At 41.9% G+C, this 14,375-nt stretch overlaps 1 protein-coding gene across 3 annotated transcripts in view; it reads right to left on the bottom strand.

Annotated features, from left to right (window-relative positions):
* LOC114851364 (protein NLRC3-like) overlaps positions 1–10,355 on the bottom strand; it is a 94,826-nt gene extending 84,471 nt beyond the window's left edge. For 2 of the 3 annotated variants that reach the window (XR_008692623.1, XM_055502700.1), the window contains exons 1-7: positions 8,849–10,355; positions 8,584–8,703; positions 7,790–7,868; positions 7,402–7,630; positions 5,466–7,254; positions 5,220–5,393; positions 3,599–3,763 (exon numbers count right to left, since the gene is read on the bottom strand). Coding sequence is in view for 2 of the 3 variants with exons in the window: in XM_055502700.1 (XP_055358675.1) it covers positions 3,599–3,763; positions 5,220–5,393; positions 5,466–7,254; positions 7,402–7,630; positions 7,790–7,868; positions 8,584–8,703; positions 8,849–8,937 (2,645 nt within the window). In the remaining variant the exon portion in view is untranslated. Of the gene's footprint in view, positions 1–1,223; positions 1,862–1,980; positions 2,028–3,598; positions 3,764–5,219; positions 5,394–5,465; positions 7,255–7,401; positions 7,631–7,789; positions 7,869–8,583; positions 8,704–8,848 lie in introns of those variants that run through there. The other variant, XM_029143152.3, reaches the window with a different exon arrangement.
* Between the last annotated feature and the right edge of the window lie 4,020 nt (positions 10,356–14,375).

Raw genomic sequence — 14,375 nt, 5'->3', positions numbered from 1 at the left:
ATGATCCGGACCGCCTGTGATTCTGCAATAAACCGTTTAACCCTACGTTCTGCCTGTGGTCTCCGTGCTGTGCATGTGGGTCCTTTCATCTGCCGTTCCCTGACAATATATTTATATATTGTAATGGAAAAATCTTGCCTTAGTGCTATTTCATATCCAACACACTCGTCATGTCCTGGTTAGGTGCAATACTGAACTGAACATTCTTACACAAACAACTAATCTCCTGTGCTGTCGTACATCAAGTCTAAACATCTGATGTTCCTTTTCACTGACTAATAATTTATGATATATGTTTGTCTTTTACACCTGGACTCTGGCTCCATCCTATCTGACTCCCCATCAGACCCAAGGCTGTTAAAGCGAATGCATCTTGTCTTGGAAGCTCGTTGTTCCTCCTTTGGATAACAAGACACGATGATGCAGAAGTGAGAAAGCAAACATTCTCACTCACAGCGAGATAAGGTGTCGCAAACAATTCCATTGCTGCAGAGAGACATTCCACCAGAGCCAGAGAAAGGGGTTAAAAGGCAGAGACAACTTGAGAATCGCGGGCTCTTTGCATCACACCTTCGTGGTGTGTGCATTGATCTCCCCAGCTGGTTTTTGGTTTGTTGATGTGCACGATCAACATCCATGCTTTTTATTTGCTTTCCCCATTATTTTTATTTTCTTTATTATTTCAATAAATCGCACAAAAGGACAACTCTCTCTCATCTGCTTCTTTATGGGAAATTTCCACCACACACACACACACACACACACACACACACACACACACACACACACACACACACACACACACACACACACACACACACACACACGTCTCATGTATTTACTTCCAGGTTTGTGGCTTTTCCACCTTTGTTGTATTCCTGTTCACTATTTATACCTTCAGCTTTTTCCCCTTCCTTGTCACCAGTTGCAGCTCTGATGTCACTAAAATATTCATTATTTGTTAAGGAACTGAACATGACGTCAAAACTGAGGTACTTAGGAAAGACTCCAGCACCCTCAGTGACCCCTATGGGGACCACCTGGGAAAAAATGGATGGATGATGTCAGAGAAAAATGGGTCTGTGTCTTCAGAGAAAGAGAAACATCCTGATGTTCACTGGAAAACAACTTCACAAGTCATCAACATTTCATCCTGGAATAACAAGAGCTTCTATCTTTAAAAGACTGGACGAGGAAGAAGTTCACAAGGAATTACTTAGAACTGGTTCAGGAAGTAACAGCTTTAATACATGAATCTAAACATAGACAGACATAAACAGACTGAATTAAGTGTTAAACAGTGTATTTTTTGACAGAACTACACTTTAAACACACTACTGAGAATGTCACAGAGACACTGAGGAACCAGAATAACCAAACCCAAACCCAGCATAAAGAGGTTCTGTGAATGTAGTGTTGAAGGTGTAAAGGTGGATCAGTTTGTCAGAGGAGACACTGTAGAAAGACAGACAACCAGCAGGATAGTCCACATACACTGCTACTCTGTGAGACACAGAGGAGGAGATGGGTGTCATTCTGCTATTGTGCCAGACATAGTAACCATTATCAGAGCAGCTCAGCCTCCAGGACTGATTGTTACATCCAAACAAACTGTCTTCATCAACCTTTCTTTCAATTCCTCTGTAACTCACTGATACATAAACCCATTCTCTCCACTCAACCTCCCAGTAACAGCGACCAGTCAGACCATCACTACACAGCAGCTGAGGACACAGATCAAATCTGTCTGGATGATCAGGATATGACTGATCCTCCTCCACATGTGTCACCTTCCTGTTGTTATCAGACAGTTGTAGTTTTCTGTTCACTGTGTTTGTGTCGATTGTGAGTTGACAGAAATCTGATGGAGAGAAGAAGACACAATCCAGCTGCAGTTATTGATCTATCATCAATTTGATGATGACTCATGACAGTTTGAAGATGGTTGAATGTTACTGAGCTCAGTAAAAACACACTTACACTTGGTCAGACCTGGTCTCAACCATTGGGCTCCATCAGGCTCCATCCTAAAAGGAGAAGTGGGTCAGAGACATGCAGACATGGTTCTAATACACACATTGGTTTAGGATTGTGTTCAGATGTAGGTTTGTATGTAGAGATGGACATTCAGCAACAACTAAGAAACTGAATCCTTATCTTGGAATCTACGGAGCATCAGGTTTTACTTCTCAATTTTATAATCAGACACACTCTTTCATCTTCAAAATAATGTGACACCACAGGAAGCAGGAAACTAGAGCAAAGTAAAAGATGCTCAACTCTACATACAAGGGCTCTTTTTGTCTCTAATGTTTATCGTTGATCACAATTCCAGAGCATAACCAGGTGAAGCTTTGATCACAATAACGTCTTGACCTGTAAAGTCTGGGTAAAATACTTTTCAGATTGAAAGACTATCAAAAGCTGTGAAATTACACCTTGGTCTTTCATTAATGTTATTTTAACAGGATTTTGGAAAGACGTCTGAATTGATCTTACTGCAAGCAGCGGGCAAAATTCCCCACTCGCCTTTTCCTTGGAGCTATCTTGCTATCTGCAAGTTCAAGTCCTCTACCAGAGGCCTGGGAGCTTGAAGGTACTGTATTTTAGCTGTTCCTAGGACTGCACTCTTCTAGACAGAGATCTCAGATTGTGTTCCTGGGATCCGTTGGAGCCACTTTCCCAGTTTGGGAGTTACAGTACAGCCCCTAGTGTTCCTGTCACCACAGGTACCACTTGTGCCTTCACCTTCCACATCTTTTCTATCTTTAAGCAGAAGCACGCTTTTTATTGTTTTCACTTCCTGTTTTTCCCTAATTTTCTATCTACTGTGTCTGATTTTTAATAAGTCTTAGTAGTTAAGGTGTATCCTCTCTGATCACATTGTTGAAGAGCTTTTATGGATTTTTTTTACACTTGGATTATACTTTTCCTCATCCATAAGGGAGTGCAGCAGCACCAGCAGCGGCAGCTGTAACCATGCCAACGTTCTTTACAACCGGGATCAACTGATCGCACAGTTGGAGCAAAATATTCAACTTTGTCTGGGATGTCAAGCTTCCCCAACAAAATAAAAGGGGAAAGCAAGGGGATGAAAAGTTTGTGGAGGAAACAAAGATTGGGAGAGAGAGTTGCACAAAGAGAAAGTGAGATTCAAGCCGCATCTCCCTTTGCTAAATATGGTCAATGTAACATCACTGATAATAAAATGGACTAACTGACACATCGGTCAGACGTTCACCTTCACTCTGCAGACCAGACATCCCGACACCTTTTTTATGATCTCTGGTGACTTAAATCACGCTACACTTCAAAACAACAACAACAGGGAAGTGTGGACTGGAAAAATAAGTCCTCAGCAGTGTACGAGAAAGCTGAATGTACTTTCTAGGGAGGCTCAGGTCCTTTCTCCCTTCCTGTCTGGACTTTAAATCTGTGGTGGCCAATGTTGTTCTTTACACTGTAGTCTGCTGGGGCAGCAGCATGAATGTAGCAGATACTAAGAGACTAGACAAACTGATCAGAAGGTGTGGCTCTCACATACACAAACACATTCCTAATTCCTCTTATCAAACACTGTCTGTATTTTTTTCCATACCTGAGAGTTTTTAGTTTACAGTGTAGATGAGCAGACAGCAGCTTCTCTCCTAAGTGTCCTGGATGATTGTAGCTCAGGTCCAGCTCTCTCAGATAAGAGGGGTTGGAGCTCAGAGCTGAGACCAGTGAAGCACAGCCTTCCTCTGTGACCAGACATCCTGTCAATCTGCACACACATGAACAACGTAAATTCTATTTAGTGGTAAGTCTTGCCTCTGGTCGGACTGACAGCTAGGACAGGCTCCAGCACCTTGCAACTCCTACGAGAAGTCGTCTGGAGAGTCGAGAGTCGTCTCTTCAGAGACCACGGTTAAGCCAGATATTTGCTAGATTTATGGTTCGCATGGTTTGTGAGTGAGGGTAACAGCAATTAGACACAGAGATGTCTGCTACTCAGTCTGCAATGTAGACATAGATGTGGCTAACTATTAGCTTGGCTTACACGTTTTTATTTTGGAATACATACTACTGAAAACGTTTTAGTAGTATGTATGAAAGTAATTCACTAGTATGTATGAAAGTATTTCACTTGTATGTATGAGGATTTCACTAGTATGTAGGAGTATTTCAGTAATATGTATGAGAGCTAAGTTTCCACTTGTGTGTGTGAGAGGGTAATTCTGAATTAAGCACCTTATACTCTTGTCCAGCGTTTGGTTGCCCTGTTTGTTCATTTGTGGTGTCATGTTATCTCCACGTTTGGTTTTGTCATTTGTAATCAAGTTTTTTGACCTGTGTGATTAGTTTGGAAAATCAGTTTTTTCATTCATGTGGTCATTTGCTGGTTTGACAGTGTCAGTGTCAATGTTAATGACACTATGAGATGCAGCTGCATGGATGCAGCTACAGTAGGCCACTGTAGTTTAGTTTGAAACTTGATTTTTCTGCCAAGCATAATTTAATCTTTTATTATAAACGTTTGCATTACTTTACCTACCATTGCTTATATATGTTTAATATTGGTTGGGGTTTTTAAAGAGTGAAAAGATTAATCATGAATGTTTGTATGTATTCATCTTAAATGTATTGCATTTAAGCGATACTTCAAACTCTAAGTACTACAGTGGATCAGCTTTGCCGTCATTACAAATGACTTTGTTCTACGAACTCAGCCATTCGGAAAAGATTTAAACGACTAATGTCCATGTAGGGCGGCATGGTGGTGCGGTGGGTAGCACTGTCAACCTTCAGGGTTCGATTCCCGGAGGCGGCCCTGGTGCCTTTCTGTGTGGAGTTTGCATGTTCTCCCCATGTTTGCATGGGTTTTCTCCAGGTTCTCCGGCTTCCTCCCACATTGATTGCCCGTAGGTGTGAGTGTGTGTGAATGGTTGTCTGTCTATGTGTTGCCCTGCGATGGACTGGCGACCCGTCCAGGGTGCTGGGTTGGATAGCATAGTCAGCTGGGTTGGGCTCCCCGCATTAGGGAATAAGCGGTTTAGAAAATGGATGGATGTCCGCGTTAATGCAGTCTTGCATTATTGTGCAATTAACAGGCTAACATGCCCAACACGTTGAAAATTACCAATACAAAAATATCTGATGATTTACACTAGTTTGGATTATCTAATGCCAGTGTTTAATATAGAACTTTCTTCAGTACTGAAAAGATATTTTGAACTGACCTGAGAGTCTCCAGTTGACAGTGAGGACTCTTCAGTCCATCACACAGTAGCTTCACTCCTGAATCCTGCAGGTTGTTGTTACTCAGGTCCAATTCTCTCAGACTAGAGGACTGAGAGCTGAGAACTGAGGACAGAGCTTCACAGCTTCTTTCTGACAGGTTACAGCCGCTTAGTCTAGAAAGTAGACACAAATATAATTTTAAACAATGAAAATGATACAAATTCTACATATAGGACTTCACCTACAGAGCGTTCTTAGAAGCTTTGACCACAGGCAGCAGCTTTAGAAGAGCCTCCTCTGAAGCATAGAATTTCTTCAGGTCAAACTCATCTAGTTCATTTCCTGATGACACCAACACGAAGACCAGCGCTGACCACTGAGTAGGAGACAGCTTATCTGTAGACAGACGTCCTGATCTCAGGTACTGTTGGATCTCCTCCACTAGAGAACAATCATTCAGTTCATTCAGACAGTGGAACAAGTTGATGCTTTTCTCTGCAGGGAGAGGCTCTGAGATCTTTTCCTTGATGTACTGAACTGTGTGTGGAACAATGTCACTTCTGCTCTGTTTCATAAGACTTAGAAGAAAACTTTGATTTGACACTGAAAGTCCCAGGAGAAAACGCAGGAAGAGGTCCAGGTGTCCATTTGGAGTCTTTAAGACCTTGTCCACAGCATCATTGTAGAACTGTGTTCCAACATACTGTTTTGTTTTTGTTTCTTGGTGTGTTGATTGTTCTTCTGACAGCAGGTTGACCTCAGAGTTATTGAAGGTCAGATGGACATGAAGAGCAGCCAGAAACTCCTGAACACTCAGATGGATGAAGCAGAACACCTTGTGCTGGTACAGTCCTCTCTCCTCTTTAAAGATCTGTGTGAACACTCCTGAGTAAACTGAGGCTGCTGTGATATCGATGCCACACTCTGTCAGGTCTGACTCATAGAAGATCACGTTTCCTTTCTGCAGCTGCTCAAAAGCCAGTTTTCCCAGAGACTCAATCATCTTCCTGTTCTCTGGACTCAAGAGTGGATTTGTCTCAGCTCCTTCATCGTACTTGATGTTCTTCACTTTGGTCTGAACCACCAGGAAGTGGATGTACATCTCAGTCAGGGTCCTGGGCAGCTCTCCTCCCTCTCTGGTTTTCAACACGTCCTCCAGAACCGTAGCAGTGATCCAGCAGAAGACTGGGATGTGGCACATGATGTGGAGGCTTCGTGACGTCTTGATGTGGGAGATGATTGTTGTGGCCTGCTGCTCATCTGTGAACCTCTTCCTGAAGTACTCGTCCTTCTTTAGGTCAGTGAACCCTCTGACCTCTGTCACCAGGTCAACACAGCCAGGAGGGACCTGATTGGCTGCTGCAGGTCGTGTGGTGATCCAGAGGCGAGCAGAGGGAAGCAGGTTCCCCCTGATCAGGTTTGTCAGCAGCACATCCACTGAGGTGGACTCTGTGACATCAGTCAGGGTTTTAGCCTTGTTGAAGTCCAGAGGAAGTCGACACTCATCCAGACCGTCCAAGATGAAAACAACCTGGAACTGATCAAACCTGCAGATTCCTGCTGTTTTGGTTTCAGTGAAAAAGTGATGAACGAGTTCCACCAAGCTGAACTTTTGCTCTTTCAGCACATTCAGCTCTCTGAAGGTGAATGGAAATGTGAACTGTATTTCCTGGTTGGCTTTGTCTTCAGCCCAGTCCAGAGTGAACTTCTGTGTTAGGACTGTTTTCCCAATTCCAGCCACTCCCTTTGTCATCACTGTTCTGATGGCTCCATCTCTTCCAGCTGAGCCTTTAAATATGTCTTCTTGTCTGATGGTTGTTTCTGCTCTGTATTGTTTCCTGGAGGCTGATTCAATCTGTCTGACCTCATGGTTATCGTTGACCTCTCCAGTCTCTCCCTCTGTGATGTAGAGCTCTGTGTAGATCTGGTTCAGAGGGGTTGGGTTTCCTGCTTTAGCGATGCCTTCAAACACACATTGAAACTTCTGCTTCAGCTGAGATTTAAGATGAAGCTGGCATATTCCAAAAGGAGATCCTAGATTGACAAGTAAACACTTGAATTGTAATATACAACATTAAAAAGGTGAAATAATAATTAATAATTTCATTCCAACTCAATCCTCCAATACACCATTAAATGTGTAATTGTGTCTGTGATGTTAAATGTTATAAATCCTCGTACTGCTCTGCAGACAGTCAGCCAGCTCCTCCTGCTTCATCCTTCTCAGGAAGTTCACTGTGATCTTTAGAAATGCGTCTCTGCTGCTCCTCCTCTGCTCTAAATCCTCACCATCCAACCCCTCTTCATCGTCCCTTTGACTCTCTAAGCATTGTGGGTAATCTAAACTCAGAACCTTCTGGATCTTCTTCAGCTCCTTCTTCACAAACGTAACAATGTTTTCCTCCAGCAGCTGGAACAGAAACTATATGAATGACACATTCCAACTAAAACCATGGAACCGAACCTCAGATCCATGTTGGACACACTGACAATCCACTGGTCTAAAAAGTGCAGCATGAGATTATTGTGAACACAACAGATGAAAGGTAGTAGTTGTACATGTACAGACCATAAATATGGAGTCCAGGTGTGTTTGGTGCTGCTGGACAGACTGAGCACTGGGAACCTCTGAGTTCTGCTGGTCCACTCTGTGGAGGAACCATGAAGAATGAATTGTGTGTGTTCACACTGAGACGCACAAGGTAAAGGTTGGATGTAATCAGTGAATCAGAGACTCCCTGTAGTGGTGAAGGTTTACTGTCAGTCAGTTGGTTCTGTCTCAGCAGCTCTGAACATAAATCTCTGCCTCCATCACTAAGACTGAAGTGTTGGAACACTGAGTCTGCTGGGATCAGACTAGTTTAGTCCATTAGTATGCTTTGTCTCCTGCATTAGCAGTGATCTTTTTTTCCCTTGTTTAATGTACAGGACTGTCCTGCCTTATACAGTGATTTTTAGTTAGTTAATAGTCTTCTGTTTGTTCTTTTTGGTCTTTGTGGTAGAAACCTTATTCTTGAGTTAAGCAGTGTTTTGAGTAAAAATTGTTGTTTTGATTCTTTGTTTTTTATTAATTAATTGTGAATATTGGATGAGCCCTCTTCTTGTTAGTTAGGCAGGCCTGACTCTGAAAAACCTAGTTAAGTTTTAAATCTTTCCCTGTATGAGGTCAGGATCAGAGCTTTAGCTACTGGGTGGATGGAGATACTGTATGATTAGTGAGTGTTTGCTGGACACTGAATAAAGCTTCTACTCTATATTAAGGCTTCAAACACAAATCAACATATTCACATCCCAGTGATCAAGAAAACAACACAACCATTTACATCAGATTGTTCAACCAGATACAATCTGACAACAACTCACTTTGGCTCTGATTCAGTTTGGTCATTAAAACCAATACTATGGTCCATTGACTTAACCCTCCTTATAGGCCCACAGCTGGGTTCAGGTTCATGTTCAGCCGATTTTTGTCTCTGATGGGGCCTGAGAAAAAAACAACTTAGGTGACTCTCACATATTTAGTCAATATTTCCATTATGACCAGTAATATGAAATATGTGATGACAAAATAATAAATAGTGTTTGTGACTTGGAGACAGAATCAGTCAGATGCTCTCAGTCATCTCACCTCAGAGTTTTGTTCTGGCTCTCATGGTCCCCACACAGACTGGTTTTAGAGGGAAGGGCTCCCTCCTCTTTGACCTTATGTTGGTTCATAATGCTGATTTCACATTCACATAAGCTCACACACACTCTGGTTCATATCAGAGACAGTTGGAGGCAGAGGAAGCTTCCACCAGCTGCTCTTCTTCTACTATCAATCACTACATGGAGACATAAAGGTGCAGCCCAGTATGATGATGGAGCAACATACAACATACATTCACTGTTACTGAATTACTGTGAGTTTAAGAAATCATGGAGGAGATTCAAACATTTTAACTCCTCAAACTGACTACTTCCTTGTTCAAAAATGAAAATGAAAATGAAATTAAAATCTGTCTAAACCTGTTACAAACGTTCTACAGTAACAAATAAGACCAAAATTCCTAAAAACAAAATAAATAAATAAAAATGGTAAAGGTAAACCTTCAGTAAAACCTTTCTATCTATTGGTTTCAACTGCAGACCCTACTGTATTCATACGGCTTAAGTTCCAACAAAAAGCAGACCTTTAGAGACTTACAGCAGTGGTGGTGACAGCAGAAACTCTGAGTCCTGGTTCTCCTCACAGATTAAAGAGTCCAGTCAGTGGAGTGGGAGGTGCCTGAGCTGGGTCACTGGCGCTGGGAACACTGGTACCGATTCTCTAAGATCACGACCTTTAGACTGAGCTGCTTCCTGATTTCAACTTTTACTCTGTGTCACTTTGGTCAAACCTGAATGTTCACTTCATTAGAACAAACATGATCTGGATTTTTGGCTTTGAACTGTTGAGGATGGACTGAGGCCGACTTATTGGAATGTGGACCTGACTGAACTGGTTTCATGACTAATGAAGACAAACATCATGACAGAGGAGACACAGCTACATCTGTTGTGGAACTGTGGAAGAGGACCCTGGAACTAGAAAGAATTAAAAACACACTAAAACAGAACCACTGACTTGTGTTAGTCAGTTTGTGTTAGGGATGAGCAGCAGGTGGTGACATGTGATTGGTCTGTTTAAAGTGTCTGATGCCTCCTGATTAGTTCCTGATGATGACATTACAGAATCCTTTGCTTCTGAACCCTTGTTCTGTTAGTTTGGACTCAGTGTTGAAGAGTCGGAAGGCACACTCCACCACACAAAAACTGGTGAATAATCAAAGCTCAGACATTGAGATGGTGGAAGGATTATCACCTAAACGATCAACTGGACTGGTTAAACAAAACAGACTCTATACCGGAGGGAGCTGCTAAGGAGACTGAGGTCCTTTGATGTGTGTTGTTCCGGGGAGTTGTTCCAGACCGTTTACACTGTGGTTGCCTCAGCAGTCATACATGGAGTGTACTGGGTAGACAGTACAGGCAGAGACAGGAAGAGACTTAACAAGCTGGATCAGAAACATCATGGAGAACCCCTTCCCTGCACCACACTGTAGAGACTCTGAGCAGCTCCTTCTGTCAGACTTGGGCAGGCGTCGGACCCACATGCACAGCACAGAGGCAAGGTGATGATTAATACAGGCTTTATTTCGTAATGCAGAGTCAGACGGTCCAGGTCATACACAAGGCTTGGCAATGAGGTACAGAATGGAGCAGGCAATCTCGAGTCCAGTAAGCAGGCAAGGTTCGGTACACAGAAGATCTCGGTGACGGTACAGACAAGGGCTAAGCAAACTCACGGTCAGTTGTTCAGTCAAGGTTCTTTCTCTGGCAACGGTACAGACAAGGTTCAGGCAGGATTCGGCGGTCAAGGTGCTCAGGATCAATACACGAGAGAACTAGACATGAAACGCTGGAAAGAAGGATGGAACTAAACAATCTGGCGGCTTGAGTCTGTGAGAGCTGGAGGTTATATACTGGTGAGTGATTACTAATTACGGACAGGTGTGGATAACGAGAACCGGTGAGTGAACAACTGACTGGGAACAGGTAGTTAACAAAATAAAACAGGACATGACGTGAACTGTGACACCTTCAGCGCCAGACTGTTACACAGCCATCAGACTACATACACTACACACACATACATACATACATACATGTATATACGGTACATTTAAAAAGACTCATACAGTAACATTAACTACACTAAAGCTTAGAATTCGATAAATATGTAAAAGTAGATGTACTGTAAGAGTAAAAGCTTGGAAAATGTCATATAATTAAAGCTAATGAATACATAAATAACTATGAAATGCCATAAAAGTAGGCTAAAGATAAAAATGAGGTTAAATTAAATAAATTGATAGATAAATAGAAATAGAAGTTAAAGTAAGTATAGTACATTTTATACAAGTAAATGACAGTTAGATATAAAAAGGCACATTTTCAAGGTCTTCAAGTAGGCTGTTCCACTGTGGCTACTGATATTTGGAGAAGATGTCTATTCTACTTTTGATAATACAAAAAAAAAAAAAAAAATTAATTAACCAGTTAATAAAAATGCACGGGAGTCTATGTGTTGGCCTTAGAGAGAAATGGGTAAACTCTAACAATGTGGAAAGGTGCATTTTTGCTAGTGATCCAGATATGGTTAAGTTGAGATTACTGTAAAGAAATTACACGTTTACATGTATACTAAGATTTAGCAAATGTGTTTCAGGTTTTGACATTAATTTCTCACTCTGTGTTTAAGGACCAACGGTTAAGACGTTATTTTTGATCTGGTTGAGCTTAAGGGGGTTCTCTGAAATCCATGCAGTCAGAGTTGAGTGCATCTTATTTAGTTAGTGAAGGAGAATCTTGAGACATTTTAGATCTAAATCTCTAACATCAAAAGATAAACTAAAGAGTCAAGAGCTGTTTGCATCAGAGTTCTCTGCAGAACTCTTCAGTTGTTGGTTCAGTTCAACATCAGAGCCGCTACCTGGGACTTTGTCCTTGATGACATCCTAATTCTGGTCGTACCACTCGCTGAGGCCACGGACGTAACCCACAGCTGCCTCCTCAGGGCCTTCAGGTGGAAATCATTTTCTCTGCGGCAAAGAAGTCGCAGACTTTTAGTTGTTCTGTGCATTCGGTCTCACAGCTCAAACCTCCTGTACGTGGCATCAATCTTACTCTGCATTTGAAACACATTTGCTGTTGCAGAACAGCATACTTGAAGTACATGAAGGCTCTTGATGTTGACAACCTACGATCTTTGTACCAGTAGATCACAGTAGACTCAGCATCTCATGGCTTGATTCTTATCGGCTGTGTGATCAACCAGGCTCAACGCTAATAACAAATCATTACATATTAATATTCTCTCAGATTGCATCTTGCAATCTTATGCCTTCTTCTGTCTAAAGATAAGATTTAAACAAATTCAGAACAGTACCAGGGAGGTCCAACCTGTTTGATAAGGCTGTCAAAAAGATTTATGTGATCCGCTCTGTCAAATGCAGCAGTGAAATCTAGTAAAACTAGGACAAAACATTTTTTCATGTCCAAGTCAGTTCTAAGATCATTTTAAACCCTGACCAGAGCTGTGTCTGTGCTCTGACCAGTACGCAAAACGGACTAGTCCAAAACAATTATTTAAAATAATTTAGTTAAAACAAACTTTTGTATAACTTACTTAAAACAGGGCAGGTTGGACACTGGCCTGTAGTTACTGGGGAGTGAAGGATCTAAATTATTTCTCTTCAGAATGGGCTTAACCACAGCACTTTTTAGTGCAATGGGGAAAACACCTGTCTGAAAGGAATCACTTACAGTACAATATTAAAAACATTAAGACCAAAAATTCTGTGGGGATTAATTCTAAAAAGCAGGTAGCTGCTTTTAACTGAAATGAAAGATATAACTTTACTAAGAAGCTACTTCTAAGAATTAGTCTGTACGTTTGAGCATGTGTGGCTCCCAAATGAGGAATGCTGTTCTGCAACATACCTCCGCATCTTTCTGAAGATGACAAAGGTGACAGATGTCATCTGTGCAGCTCAGGGTGTGTTACTGCATGTTTATGTACATCTGGTTTCCTCTGAGTCTGAGCAGAGGAAAAGAGACTCACTGTCACTACTAGGTTATGTGTTTACATACTATATATTTGTACTGCAGTTTCTCTCATTTAGTCAGCAAAACTCTTATTTTAGATCCAAACTTCCAACATTACAAGAGGAGTTTAGAGTTTGCTATGTATCAGAGGATCTGAGTTCTCTACAGGATCAATTCAGGTTCAGGTGAAGATCAGAGATGTTCCCTGTGTGTCCTCATTCTGGGGGCACACAGGTATTGGACCTAGTCCTACCATTCGTTAAGTTCCGGAAAGCAAACCCATAGATGCTTCCTCTGGGTCTGCAGGTGGAAATCGGCAAATCTGCAAAAATTAATTTGGACATGGGTGTCAACATACATAGTGTATTGCCAACACGTGCATACATGATAACAAAGGTGACAAAAATAAATTAATTTAAAGATAACACAGCTCGCGCCACTCACTGAGGGTGCTATTGTCTTTTCTGCATTATTGCAGCTAGCTTGCTACTCACACATGCATGTGACATGGGCATCACGATTTAATCTTTGGCATCTTTTACAGTGTTCCAATTTAATACTAATGAAAAAAAGAAAACACATTGCCTACAGGATGTTTGAAAACAAAATCATACTACAGATTGCCAGGCTGCTTAACGTAGGGGACCCACATGCACAGCTCCAGGCAAGGAAGTAGGTGTAGATATCTTTAATGATGCAGGCGAGGTCCAATAGACAGGCAAGGGTCATACACGGGTAATATTATTGGCAGCGATACAGACAAGGTGCAGGCAGACTCAGGTAAGTAACAGGCAGGTTCAGCAATGACCAAGCACAGGCAAAGGCACAGACAGGAGACAGGCGGTTAATCAAGACACAGTAAAAGGATATCAGAATACTAGAACGCTGGAAAGAGGTGTAACCACGCAACAATCTGGCAGGGAAATGAGGTGAGCCCTGAAGCCTAAATACCAAACTGATTATGGATTAAATGCAGCTGATGACGCATGTGACCGGTAGTAAAGACAGCACTAACGAGGCGGACTCACAGAACCGGAAATAGAAACAATAAAACAGGAAATTACGTAGATGAGACCCATGTCATGACACAATTTCCTATGTTGATCCGATGTTTTGAGAGTTGACAGAAACGCTTGTGTTTACACGGCATATGCTGAATATCACCCCAAACTTTAGTCTAATCTACTCTAATCAACTCTAATCTTTCCAACCGTATAAACCATTTACAACAACAACAATCACAGCGCAGTCACCAAACGCTCAAAATCAATTACCATAATCCATAAATCTCCATCACCTACTTTTGACGACCCAAACACTGTTGAATCACGTCGTTTTGTCCGGTTCTGTGAGCCTTCACTCGCGAAATCGAAACCGAAAGCAACGGAGGATCCAAGATGGAGGCCGTAAGGCTTAGGTTTTGTTTCAGAACCAGAAATTCGGAGAGAGCCCAGAATGGCTTCTCCAATGTTACAGCGTGTTTTTAACACCATTTGATTTATTTCTTCACATGTAAATGCACTTGG

The sequence above is a fragment of the Betta splendens genome, chromosome 2 (assembly GCF_900634795.4).
Source record: "Betta splendens chromosome 2, fBetSpl5.4, whole genome shotgun sequence".
NCBI lineage: Eukaryota > Metazoa > Chordata > Actinopteri > Anabantiformes > Osphronemidae > Betta > Betta splendens.
The sequence above is the reverse complement of the archived record's forward strand: the minus strand, read 5'-3'. Positions and strand labels throughout refer to the sequence as shown.